General features: G+C 42.0%; 1 protein-coding gene across 6 annotated transcripts in view; it reads left to right on the top strand.

Moving 5' to 3' along the window:
* myo9aa (myosin IXAa) overlaps positions 1-12699 on the top strand; it is a 95296-nt gene that overhangs the window by 16179 nt on the left and 66418 nt on the right. For all 6 annotated transcript variants that reach the window (XM_041032876.1, XM_041032877.1, XM_041032896.1 and 3 more), the window contains exon 2: positions 4693-5655. In XM_041032876.1, the coding sequence (XP_040888810.1) occupies positions 4780-5655 (876 nt within the window). In that variant the 5' untranslated portion in view covers positions 4693-4779. The remainder of the gene's footprint in view (positions 1-4692; positions 5656-12699) is intronic.

The raw sequence follows: 12699 nt of genomic DNA on the forward strand, positions 1-12699 counted from the left end.
GCACTGATCCAAGTGCAGATAAGCTCCAGCATCACTCTTAACTTTAACTTTGGTGAACACAGATAGCATCTGGCCTAAGTTTAACTTTTAAAAAAAAGCAGGAATGCATACCTTGTCTGTTTTACATATCAAGAATTTGCGTGTGAAATCTAACTTGTGTATTAGACGAATGGGTTTTTCCTGATCTGCTGTGTGTTGGTAAAAGTCTCATCAAGCAGATCTTAGGTCAGATTACCTGATTAATCGCTGACCATTCAGGTGATGTAACCAGACCTGTTTCTGGTTCAGGCATTTCAGAGACGAGAAGAGGCCACTGCGGGTTTCCTCCAGCTGTGCTCCATCTGCTTTGTCACTTCCTCCGGGGCACAAACCTCTGGCTTATCTACATCAAACCCTTTTTTTTTTTCTTTTTAAGTTACCATGCAGACACACCGGCGAAGCACACAGGTGAAATGTCTTCATGCCTCAGACATTTTCTCTTCCTCTTTGCTCAGTCTTTTGATTTCTGCCTCTTTGCTTTCATGCATTTGCATAAAGACAGTCGGCAGAGTGTCTTTATGTTTGGTGATACTTTGAAAAGTCACTACACAATGTGAGTGATACCGTGAGACAGTGCAGGGTGTGAAAGTGCGTCTGTGCTTTGTGTGTGTGTGGATACACAATACTTTGTTTAGCTGAATAGTAACACAGTTGGCCTCGCAGTTGATTTTCATGTTGTGCTGGTGTAGAACACATAAGCCTGAAGAATTGATATTATATGTTATCTAAAATGATAGTTTATTCTTTAACAGTAGGAATAGCATTCATTAAGTCTGTCCCAGCCAGGAATGCTAATGATTCATTGTGACTTCATTAGTCACTGTTAAGTTTTGGACTATCAAGAATATAACAATTGGTGTGACATGTTTTATGCATACCTTGGACAACAGCTCCATTTGTGGGGGTTGGTTTCAGTGGCCGATTATCATACACTTGGGATGACTGCACTTATACTCACTGTATACCACCAACAACTGTGATCCAGACCCCTGATACGGACACACAAGGGGTTTTTAAGACAACAGGAATAACATGGTGAAGGGTATTTACCTACCTTGGTTACATGTTGGAGGTTCAACAATAACGAACCTTGCAATGCAGGCAGACAATTGTCAGGAAGACAATTATCATAATTGTCCGCCTCTCATTTGTTCGCGTGCTTCCCCTGTCAATCATTGATTATCCTACCTCAAGAATGATTAAACTAAGTTACCTTCTACTCCATGGATGCATTACTGAATGGGCCCGTTGAGCACAGGCCCCAGGGGCCCCCCAGACCTCTCGGAGCCCCGGCATCAGAGCCTCTGTAAGAAGTGACCTTTAATATTTATAGTTTGAAAGTCATAGAGCTCAGACACAAAATTACCACAAAGATATAAGAAAATGACCATAAAAAGACACAAAACAGCTACAAACATGACTGGTCTGTTTGTGTGTTGTCAGAGGATCATAGCAACCCATGCAGATAATCTGCATTTGGAGGTCGTAGCACTTGTTGTTCATACCAAAATTGGTTAGGCTTTCAGTCCCCTGAATGTTTAGTCTCATCTCATTTATCTTTCAAAACAAAACAAAACTGTAATTTGTGTATAATTATTGTTTATTTTTTTAAAATTTGTTGTGGTAAATAGCTGAATAGTAACATACAGAATGAGCAAGTGCACCTTTTTTCCACCATGTCACTTTGATCCATTCAAGGCTGTGGTTAGTACAGTTGTAAATCTAACAAAAGCGAGATGGCAGTGAAGATAAATCATGGCGCATCCCTCAAAAGCAACATTTGCTAGTGTTTTTCTGCAGGAGATGTCCATTAGTTGATTGTCCTCATGTGATGGTAAACAGACAGGCAGCCAGCATGGCCCTGTGCTGTCCGGCACTGCCTCAACCCTAAATCCCCCCCCTCCCTATCCTTTAAGCAGCGAGCTGACCATCTGTTCAAGGCGCCAGGCCCTAACTCAGTGCTCAAAACTCATACTCAGACACATGGTACAATCACACAAACAGGGAATACATTCACCACAGTCAGTTAATACCTTCCACTGGATTTGTGTAGGTATTCAGCGTTATGCAGTTAGACTGAATGCTTTGTCTGAGGTTAGAAAAGGTGATGTGTGTGTGTGTTTTTCTGTCTCACATGGGTGTGTGTCTGTATTTGGAAAGGGGAGAGGTCCTGTGTGCATGTGTTTGTATGGCACATGGTTATATCAAAGTTGCTGAGGCGACACATGGCATGAGAGGCTGGATACGGGGCGACAGGAAATGACCAGGCAGGGGTGCAGCATTGTACCATTTTCCTGCTGGACTCCTTTGTACTTCACTCTGTGCACCAACTATATGTGCCCCTGTTCCATTTCCTGTTTTCACTTTTTTTTTTCTGCTGTGGTCATACTGTTTGTGCAGCGTGAAAGTAGGTGAGGAGTATGATCCATTCTCTTCTTCATGTGTTCTGATATTGAAGAAATTCATGCCTTTAAAGACGAAGGGTTATTACAGCTGTGAATAATATTTGGGTCTATGCAGCTTTTGCAAAGTCTTAGAAAGCACTGAATTCAGTTTCCTCAAAAAAGATACAAAAAACAAAGGCTGTTCAATCAGTTTTTGATAAATTTCAGTCAGTACCATCTCACCCGTAGCTAACACTGGTTAAGGCATTGAGGTACGTTGCATTGCACGTTAGTCTTCTACTCAAAAGTAAAGGACAAAGTGTGAAATGTGAACATTTGATCCTTTTCTTTGTCTTCCATGATAGTAAACTGAAGATAAACCATTGGTCAAATGAAACCATACATACGAAAACACAGCCTGGGACTGTGGGAAATAACAGGTTCTCTTACACTTTTTTGACAAAATGATTAATCAAGGAAATAAACATCAATAATCAGAATGTGATGTTTTTCCTTGAACAATGTGCATAAGCTTAAAATCAACTAAGGCTTCCTTACATGCTTAGTGTCTGTCAGTCTCAACAGCCACATTGGGAAAATACAAAGAATTTAGCTCTCTACATTACGCTTTGATTAATAGGGGCGATGTAAGTGCCACTGTACACCATTCCTTTCTATACCTGCATGAAAAAGCCGCAGCTGATGGCAACAAGTTGAAGCCCATTCCCGTTTGCTTTGAAAATCAGTATCTGAAGCAGACGTCGATGAGACGGGCTCTACGAAAGTGGGTACAACAAATTACAGCACGTCGCATAATGACTCCTGGAATGCACCGAACATTTCAAACTGATGATACACGAAACTGCAATGCTATCTGGGCTAGTCGAAAGGAAGAGTGCGTCAGCTATTGCAATGTAGGCTTTATCTGTGGTTGACAGACTCTTTTTGGCTGATAGACCTTGTTCACTCATAGCCGGAGCTGACACTGTGTTCTTCAAATCATACGGTCAAACAGCTCACAGGGGTTCACTGTGGCTTTTAAAGAGACATCACATGGCTGTATGGTTGGGTTTAAAAGCTTTTTAATTTGTAGTTCTGCAGATGCAATGCACATAGAGTACATTTAGCTCGACTGGCACCCTCACTCCCATCTCCATCCCCTGCTGTGCTGAATATATTGGTTATCATTGCTTAAAGAGGTGATGGCCAATAGGAAAATTTTGCCCTGTTGCCTAATGATGTAAACATCATTAACATATCTGTTAAGTGCACCATTTAAAAATAACTTTTGGTTCAGCTCTTCATTTAGATGTAGTTTATCGAGTGTTATCTTCGAGTGAAGAAGTCATAGAGCAGCAGAGAGTTTTTGTCAGCAGCTCAGTCAATAAATCCGTCTCTCTCTCTTCCTCTCTATTTCTGTATCTGTGGCCTCCACTCACCCCATGATGTCCAGATGCTGTGTATTAAAGAGGGAACTTGTGAATGGCGTGATTGTGTATTCAGTGAAGAGGATGGCAGCTGCTGGTCTTGGCGTTGCGAGAGCTTATGTGTGTGCTTGGGAGTGTGTATGTGTGTTAATGGTAATCCTGTAGATCCCAATGACTTATCCTTTATCCTTTATGAGTACGCATGTCGGCTTCCAGCAAAAATAATTTGGCCCTTTAGTAGATTACATAATAGCATATGAGGTCTTTGTGTCATAATCTGACAAATTTCGTAATCTGACATTTTGCAGAGGGCTGTGTTGAAATGCTTGGTCTTAGATCGGTTTAATGGATGGTAGAAGTTTCATTCATTCAGTGCAGTTTCAGAGCTGAAACGACCAGTCGACAACACAAAATGAATTATACTGACTGACTAAACAACTATACTGACAATTTAATACTTATTTTTCAAGGAAAAAATACCAAAAAATCACAAGTTCGAACTAGTTGATTTTGAGGATTTGCTGTTTTTATTTTGTTTGGGTTTTTTTTTTTTGACTCGTATGATAGTAAATAAGTAAATTTTTTTATTTTTGGGCTGTTGTTTGGACATAGCAAGCTTTCTGGAGACATTTACTTGGACTTCAGGAAATTAAAAAGGGTATTCTTCACTATTTTCTGGCATTTTATATAGAAAGTCATTTCTGCTACTGCTTGGATTTTTAAAAATGTGTTTGATGCCTTTTTTGGGGGTCAGGTTAGAGTCATGTGTTTTTTGTTGTGCACAGTGTGGAGTAAGTCTGCGGAGTATTGATTCTTCTTCTTGTCTTCCTTCTCTTTTGCAGTTGTAATGTCTTGAACTGGTGGCCCCTCTAGCGCAGTAAAGGACGTGCCAGTGCCGGGCTGCTGCTAATGGGAACTCCTGCTCCGCCATGAGTGCTCGTGATGGCGTTGGTGGCGTGGGCACCCTGGGCCGGCGGCCGCGCTTTGAGAACTCGGAGTTCACTTTACGCATCTACCCAGGCGCACTGGCCGAGGGTACCATCTACTGCCCTATCAGTGCCCGCAAGTCCACCACAGCTGCTGAGGCCATCGAACATGTCATTGAACGCCTGCAGCTCGACCGTACCAAGTGTTATGTTCTAGCTGAGGTGAAGGAGTTCGGTGGGGAAGAATGGATTCTGAACCCCAGCGACTGTCCTGTGCAGAGGATGATGCTCTGGCCCCGTGTGGCACTGGAGCACCGCCCACTGTCTGGAGGCGAGGATTACCGCTTCCTCCTTAGACAGAAAAACCTGGATGGGTCGATTCACTATGGCGGCAGCCTCCAGATGTGGCTGCAGATCACAGAAGAGCGCAGGCGCATGGTGGAACGTGGACTGTTGCCACAGCCTGAATCTCAGGGTGACCAGGCAGATCTGTGCGGCCTGCCGGAGCTCAACGAGCGCTCGCTGCTGGACAACCTGCGCTCACGTTTCCGCCAGGAAAAGATCTACACTTACGTTGGAAGCATCCTCATCGTCATTAACCCATTCAAATTCCTGCCCATCTACAACCCCAAGTATGTGAAGATGTATGATAATCATACGCTGGGAGAGTTGGAGCCACATATTTACGCCGTGGCGGATGTGGCTTACCACACCATGCTGCAGAGACAGAGGAATCAGTGCATTGTTATATCTGGGGAGAGCGGCTCTGGGAAGACGCAAAGCACAAACTTTCTCATTCATCATCTGACCGCTCTCAGCCAGAAGGGTTTTGCCAGTGGAGTGGAGCAGATAATCTTGGGGGCAGGACCAGTGCTAGAGGTAAGCGAAAACACTAACATTCTGAGTTTCAATAAAGTGAATTTATGTGGACATGTGGACTGATTTTTACTCTGCATTCACAGTTTGTGTGTATAAATAGATTTCTTTCTGCTTCTGTGTGGCTTTTAATGTTAGTTACACAACACTGCTTAGCCACAGCTGTCTCTGTGGTTGGCCCGGAGTTGTGTCTGCCCCCATTCAGAGGTTTATTGCACTGTCAGTCCAGCTGTGTGGGGATTATGTAGCGTACAGACGAGCTCTCTATCTGCTAGCAGCCCGTGGCGTATCAGTGGTTGCAGTTGCAGATTCTTGTTTTTGTGATTATGGCCATTTTTTTTTCCTGCACAGTGGAAAGATTGTCTCACGGTAGACATTGCGGAGGCCCAGCTCAAGGTTGTGAAGGAAACGAGTTGTTTTCATATCACTCAAGACATTCCACTCATATTCTTTTTCTGCTTCGGGGACCTGTCACATGAAAGCAGACCAGTCAAGAGTCTTTGACAAGTTCACAACTGCACATTGTTTTTTTCATTTATCTTCAACATCAACTAAATTCCTAAAGGTTACATAACACCCTTCAGCTGTATGCACAATGCTGCCAGTCAGGAAGCCAAATACAGGTTGCATATTGTCAAGAGCGTTGCTGTATTTTGGAAGGGGTTGTATCGCTCACTGTCACGTCACCTGACCACCAGCTTACGAGGAACAGGGCAGTGCTCACTGAAATGCATGCATGTCCTCTGGTGTTTCATCATCTGCATATATTCTGCCACGACTGTATAAAACTGGTTCATTATCTAAATGGTTTATCACATGACAAACGCTGATTCTTCCAGTGTTCTTAGCGTCAATGTCAAGTTGAAAATGGCGGCTTAGAAGCCAAGTTCAAAGGTAACCAGCAAGACAACAGTCTTTGCAACAAGTAGCTCTGCACTGTGTTTTATTGCCCTCGGTTTAGCAAACTCAGTTCTCAGGAATGCCATTCATCGGTGTGTCTCTGAGGTTAATGTGTAAGCATATTGGGTTAATCCTCAACGCAGCAACACGAGTGAGTAGCTTTGAGTGCAGAGGAGTGGCCTTTAATTGTTTGCACAGTAAGATTGCGTATCTGCCTTCTGTTGAGTGATGCCAAGACTAAGGCTGCGGTGCTACTGCAGAGAGAGATAGAGGAGAGGAGGGGAAGAGCGGCAGCCAACATTACCTCACAGAAATACTTCATCTTCATTCAGGAAAGCCGACAAGCAGCAAAGGAGGAATGATATTTGCAGTTTTTAATATATTCTGTGGATTTCCATATGTTTTTTTCATCTCTTTCTTTAATTGTGTGTAGTTATATTTCATAACAGGATTTTGTCATTGACAAGAAGTTCAGTGTCCAGGTGGCAGTTCATGTGAAAAAATATGTGCAAATAATACATGTGAAAAAGGTTGTTGAAAGCTTTTTCTGGCTTCAGAGGCTCATGTAATGTCACCTGAGTCAGTGTATGTTGGGTCTGAAGACTGTAAGTTTGAAAATGAAAACAATCTGGGGTGTGGAGTTAGAAAGAAGTGAGGCAGCCTACATTAGCTGCTACGAACATAACACACCCGTATCTCTGACGAGTCGAGCTGCATTGTGGGTAATGTGGTCACAAGGTTTGGACATTGTAAAAAAATGCAGTATCAGTTTTGATAATGTTTTGTTTAAACTGTTCATTGCGAGTCTGACAGTGTGATAGGACTGCAATTCTAACTCAGTGGAGAGGAGGTGCCAATGAAAGATCTTCCTACATGATCTACTAATGCTACAGTGTTAGTAAATGTTTTGTTTTCTTTGTGTTTAACTCATCAGATGCTTTTGTGGATATTGCCTGGGTTGGCTGACAGACTTCTTTTGCCACCATCTCCTTTGTGTGGGCCGTCTCTCTTAACTTTGCAGCAGCCCTTTACCTCAGTGTCCTGATTAACCGGGCATCCTGTTTCATGCATTTGTAGTATGAGTATTTGTAGCAGATGGTGTTTTAGGGAGGTCCTGGATCACATCATGTCAGTGGGCTCTATATTAAGTGGACCCTTTCCCAAGTCTGAATTAAGTGTCATATATTTGAGTTTTATAAAATAACTATGGAAAGTAATAGACAGAAAGAAAGAAAGAAAAGAGAAACAGAAGGTTTATTCTACCACCCAAAAGCCAAGAAATCAACAACTAGACTTTCCAGTTCTTGGCTGTGTTTTGGAGCGCAGGTTTATTGATTTATGGGGTTACAGTTTCAAGTTGTAGGAAGGGTTTTGACAAGACATGATGAGGTAAAGCAGATCATTTTAAGACTAGTATCTTAAAATCTTACTGAAATACGAGACTCAGCAAATATCCATCGAAGGTTTGAGGAGCATTAAAACTTATTTTCACCAGTGTACACACGTAGGTCGCACCCAGTATTTTATTGTTGGCCACTGAGTCACTTTACTTAACTTAGGCTTTAGTGTTTTGTTTAATGGCACTGACTTGACATGCAATGTAGTTTAAGACAGATACATCCTTCAGAATGACTGATATCAAAGACCAGGGCCATGTTGAGCCATCACCCTCAAATAAACAACACTATAGTAAAGCAAAGCAGACAGACAGATGTTTTCCACTGTCTGACAGTCACAGGGCAAACTCACCCTGAGGCCTAAAGCATATAAAGAGACTTTCTTTTTTTTTTTAAACTCTTGATGATAGAGCATATCACTTACAAGAGGTTTTGGTCTTTTTGGAAACCAACCAACAGCTGCAGGTATGTATTAAGATCCTGACAAACCCTGTCACTCAAGTACTTCAGTTAATAAAAAACTGAGCTTGAAGGAGACACAAACTCAATCATGGGCATGTTGAGCATGTTAGATATATGGCAAGTTATGGCGTTTTGTTGGAGGGAGCATGATTATTTTCAAAGATAAGACTATTTGAGATGTGACAGGCTTCGTTTTGTGTTAAGTGTTTGAAAGAGAATAGACTGATTTTATTTATCTTACCTTCAACACCTTTGGACTTTAACTGACCCTGCAGAATGACGACGAATGCAAGCATATGTGAAATATGACAAATATTTTACCTATTATTGGTTTAGCTCTTATCTACTGTCTGTCATTCCTGCCATTGTTTACCTTCTTATGCCAGATATGAGTCGAATTGACATTAAACCTTAAATTCCTGACATACATATTTCCACACTGGAATTTACTGTTTGACATAGTTTGTGTTGTCTTTATCTTCTTCTGTCTCTATGCCAACACGGAACATGGTATGTAGGAAATTTTGACTCATTCTCACAAATGCAGTAACACAAGAGCAGAGTAGTATATGATGGAGATTTACACCTTTACTTCCCTGTATACAGTAGATGTTGTGGTTATATTTTAAAGCCACATACTGATGAGGAAGACTGACAATAGCTGCATAGCAATGGATGACAGACAGCTTTGAATTAGAGCTGGGAGTGAAGCATTACTGTTAAAGCCCATTTGGGGACCTTTGTTTTGTTGTGTTTTCTGTATATGTTTACAGTGGCTGCTATCAAAAAACCCAAAGGCAAAGTTGCCAAAAATACTGCAGGATACAGGTCAGTTTCTAATACAGATACAACACAATAATGCTATTTCTGGAAGGAACCAGGCTTGGTTCAGCCTTACTGTTGACACTGATGAAAACAAAGACGCAGGAAGCACGGCCATTTTTGTTTTCACATGTTAGCAACGTGACAGCTTAATATGAGCTCAGCTGTCTTCTGTTCTCCCCCCCGGGGTCAAGAGGCAGAGTATGAGGTTACCTCATACTGCTCACTCTGACAGTGCATCATCAGGATTTGCTTTCCAAGACCAGGGAGGTGTCAGAGGGCATTAGAGCAGGAGCACATCTAATGGTGTGTGCACTAGTGGGATTTTTCAGGGGCATTTCAAGGACCCTGAGCTGAAGGTCCTGCTGCTGCTGCTGCTATCAAAGGATATGCAATCACTCACCTTTATGTGCACACACACGCACACGCACACACACACACACACAAATTTACTTTTTGACTGACACAGACTTGGATGCTCTCAGTCATTACACTTAGGCAGTATTTTACGATGAATGGCTTTTAGGAGGGTTAAGTGCCTCCACTGGTGCTGTGGCACTTAAACCTGCATTAGTCCAATAATGATGATGAAAATAATAGTTACTACAGTTAAAAAAAACTCTGATAGACCCCATCTGTGCACCAACTTCAGCTTTAAAGTGATAAGGATACAGCATTATGGCAGAGTTTACCATAAGTCAGCAGGTCATACATAACAAGCCCTTTGTAAAGCAAGCCTTCCACTTATGAATACATGAAATTAAGAGAAACCCCATATTTCCATTTTTTTTTTGTTGAGGTTTGACTGGTGCTTAGTGCTGCGCCTTCTTCCCCTGCAGTGGTTTAGTGGCTCCAGAGCGGAAAATGAAAATTAGCACCATCAGTGTTTTATCTCGACTAACCAACTAATATTCTTGTACCAGCACTGGATAGAAATGTGTTTGGAAAAAAAATTGTACTTGTGTCCAGTAGTACTTTCAATCTACAATGTATAGCTGGAAACAGTCAGTCTCACCTATTAGTTGGGTTATAGTTTTTTCTCCCCCTATGAATTTTCGTAATTTGTGCATGGAGGGGACCTGCAGACCTTGTTGGCCCGGTGAGCGCCGGAGCTCCTGTTGTGCTCCTCCGTGTTCCCGGCCAACAGAAACACTCCCAGTGTGAGTCAACCCAGGTCAGCAGTTTCACCTCTCAGCTTCTCCTTCACTGTTACCTCAATACGCTCATGCACTCGCACAGAAGTGCACTCACACTTGCACATTTAATACCATCTCCCTAGAGCCCCCTCTAATACTGAGCAGGATTAGTGTGTATTACGGGATCTCCCCCAACTGGGAGGGGTCAAGCGAGATTTACTGTGCCCTGAAAGTGTTGTTTTCCTCAGCCTGGGATAGAAAAAAAATAGACAAGATGAGAGAGACAGGGAATGATTGAGCGCCATTCATGAGCAGTGTCCCTTGGTTAAGTGTAAAGTTACAGTTCTGTGTTTTTTTTTTACTGAGGTGAAACTTGGGTAAAGACTGGCCGGTATGAATGCTTACACAGTGGGCTGGGCCTATAGGCTGCATTCCTTGGTTGAGTAACATGCAAGGGACAAGTCTCAAGTGCCAGGTTACCTGCATTGCGCCCAGATTCGAGATGAAGCAACGACATGAATGTTATGGAATAAAAACACCTTGCAACCAGTTACACAAGCAGTTTACTACAGAATTGTTTGTGCGGCAGCTTGAGGTTGGGAGTGCATTACATTGGTTTTTGAGCAACTGCTCCCATCACCTTGGTATGAGGATTACGTAATATCACAGCATATGTTTAGAATGTTTGCTTAGGGTTGTCCCAGATGATCAAAGGAAGGCTGTTCCGGCACGAACACAGGAGAGCTCTTAATTTGACTTATGTCTCATTAACTCAGCCAATAGAGAGCTGAGGTCCTGACCTCAGATCCGGGCTAGCCTCTGTTTCACTCGCTTCTGTTACTCAGTTCAATCTCTCATATCAGGATTTCTTTCATTTGCCTTTCTTAAAAATAGATAAAAAAATAAGCGTGTTCCTGGTGTTTACTTTTCACATTCGAAGACAAATCCATCCAATAGAGCCCTTACGACTTGAAGCTTTGTGTTGCTTAATTTACTTGTCGAGACGCCTCTGTTGAATCCTGAACTTGAACAACAAATCTTCTGTTTTTGTTCTTTTCATTTTTCAGTGGTGTAGTCCGTGGGAGTGGATATGATATTTGCATTGATGAGTTATGCTCCTCACCTCATTCAGATGATCATGTCTCCCCTCTGCTCTGCATAACCCTCATACCTGTCAGTAGTCAGACTCATAAAAAAGTACCTCACTCAAGCCTTTATTCACCTTCCATGGTGGAAGTAGCCAGTGCAACAAACAATACTGGACTTTGGCTTTTGTGAGTGAAAGGGTTGGATATTGTGGGTGGGGGAACTCTGTATTTTTAGCCATTATTGAAATGAAAGTTGTGGTAATGAGAGCTGTGGTCATGAGGGTTGTGTTTATGTGGCCACAAATGAGACGTTACAAAATTAAAGTACAATTAGCTGAAGAATATTCAAGGACATAGCAACACTGACAGTAGCCAAATGGGTCATGGCAGCTCTTTCTTGCTCTCTTCCTCTTTGTTGTCATCAACCCAATACAACAGGTTCATGACATAGAAGTAAATAAATGTACACACAGACAAATGCTATGAATCCGTGTGGATGCATCTTCACAAAGTTGTTTTCATTGGAAAAGTTTGATGTTCTTGATCTTTACTAATAGAACCAGCGACACATATTTGGCAAGTATCTGTTGGAACCTTGTGAAAGGACACTACAATAAAAAATGAGATTTGAACGCTTTGAACGACTTTGAAATGAAATGTTGACTGAGCTGAATTACTCTTTCGGTCCACGACAATAAAGTCTCACTTGAGCTAGTTTCATCTGGACAAACTTAGTATGTGATAAACCACAAGCAACAAGTGCAGACTTTGTTTCTCCAGTGTAACATCTAATGGCATTTCGCTCAGCTGAAAGATGAAGAATGCCAACAGCTCCAGCTGCTACTTTTCACTGTTTGTTTATCTCGCCGCTGTGGTGCCAAGCTTCTATTTTTCTCTGAAACTGTATACATGAGGACTGGTACCACTGGCTGAGAAAGACGAGTACATACTGTTCCTGCTTTGTCAACCAAAAAAACTATCAAGCAAGAGGGTAGTGTTGATACAGCTTCTCACTCTCTGTAACAGCTCGAGGTCAGAGGTTAAAGAGAGATTCGGTGGAGCTACATCAGCCTCAAAGGGGTCAGAGAGATATGTTTGACCTCTTGGCTTAATAGTTTGTGTTGTGTTTTTTCTGTTTTTTTTAAATGTTCCATACACTGAACTAAAAATAATCTGCAGGTTAATCAGTGTTTAAAATATTTTATTTATTTATTTATTTATTTTTATGGCCAACAATGTAAA

The sequence above is a fragment of the Toxotes jaculatrix genome, chromosome 1, assembly GCF_017976425.1.
Source record: "Toxotes jaculatrix isolate fToxJac2 chromosome 1, fToxJac2.pri, whole genome shotgun sequence".
NCBI classification, from domain to species: domain Eukaryota; kingdom Metazoa; phylum Chordata; class Actinopteri; family Toxotidae; genus Toxotes; species Toxotes jaculatrix.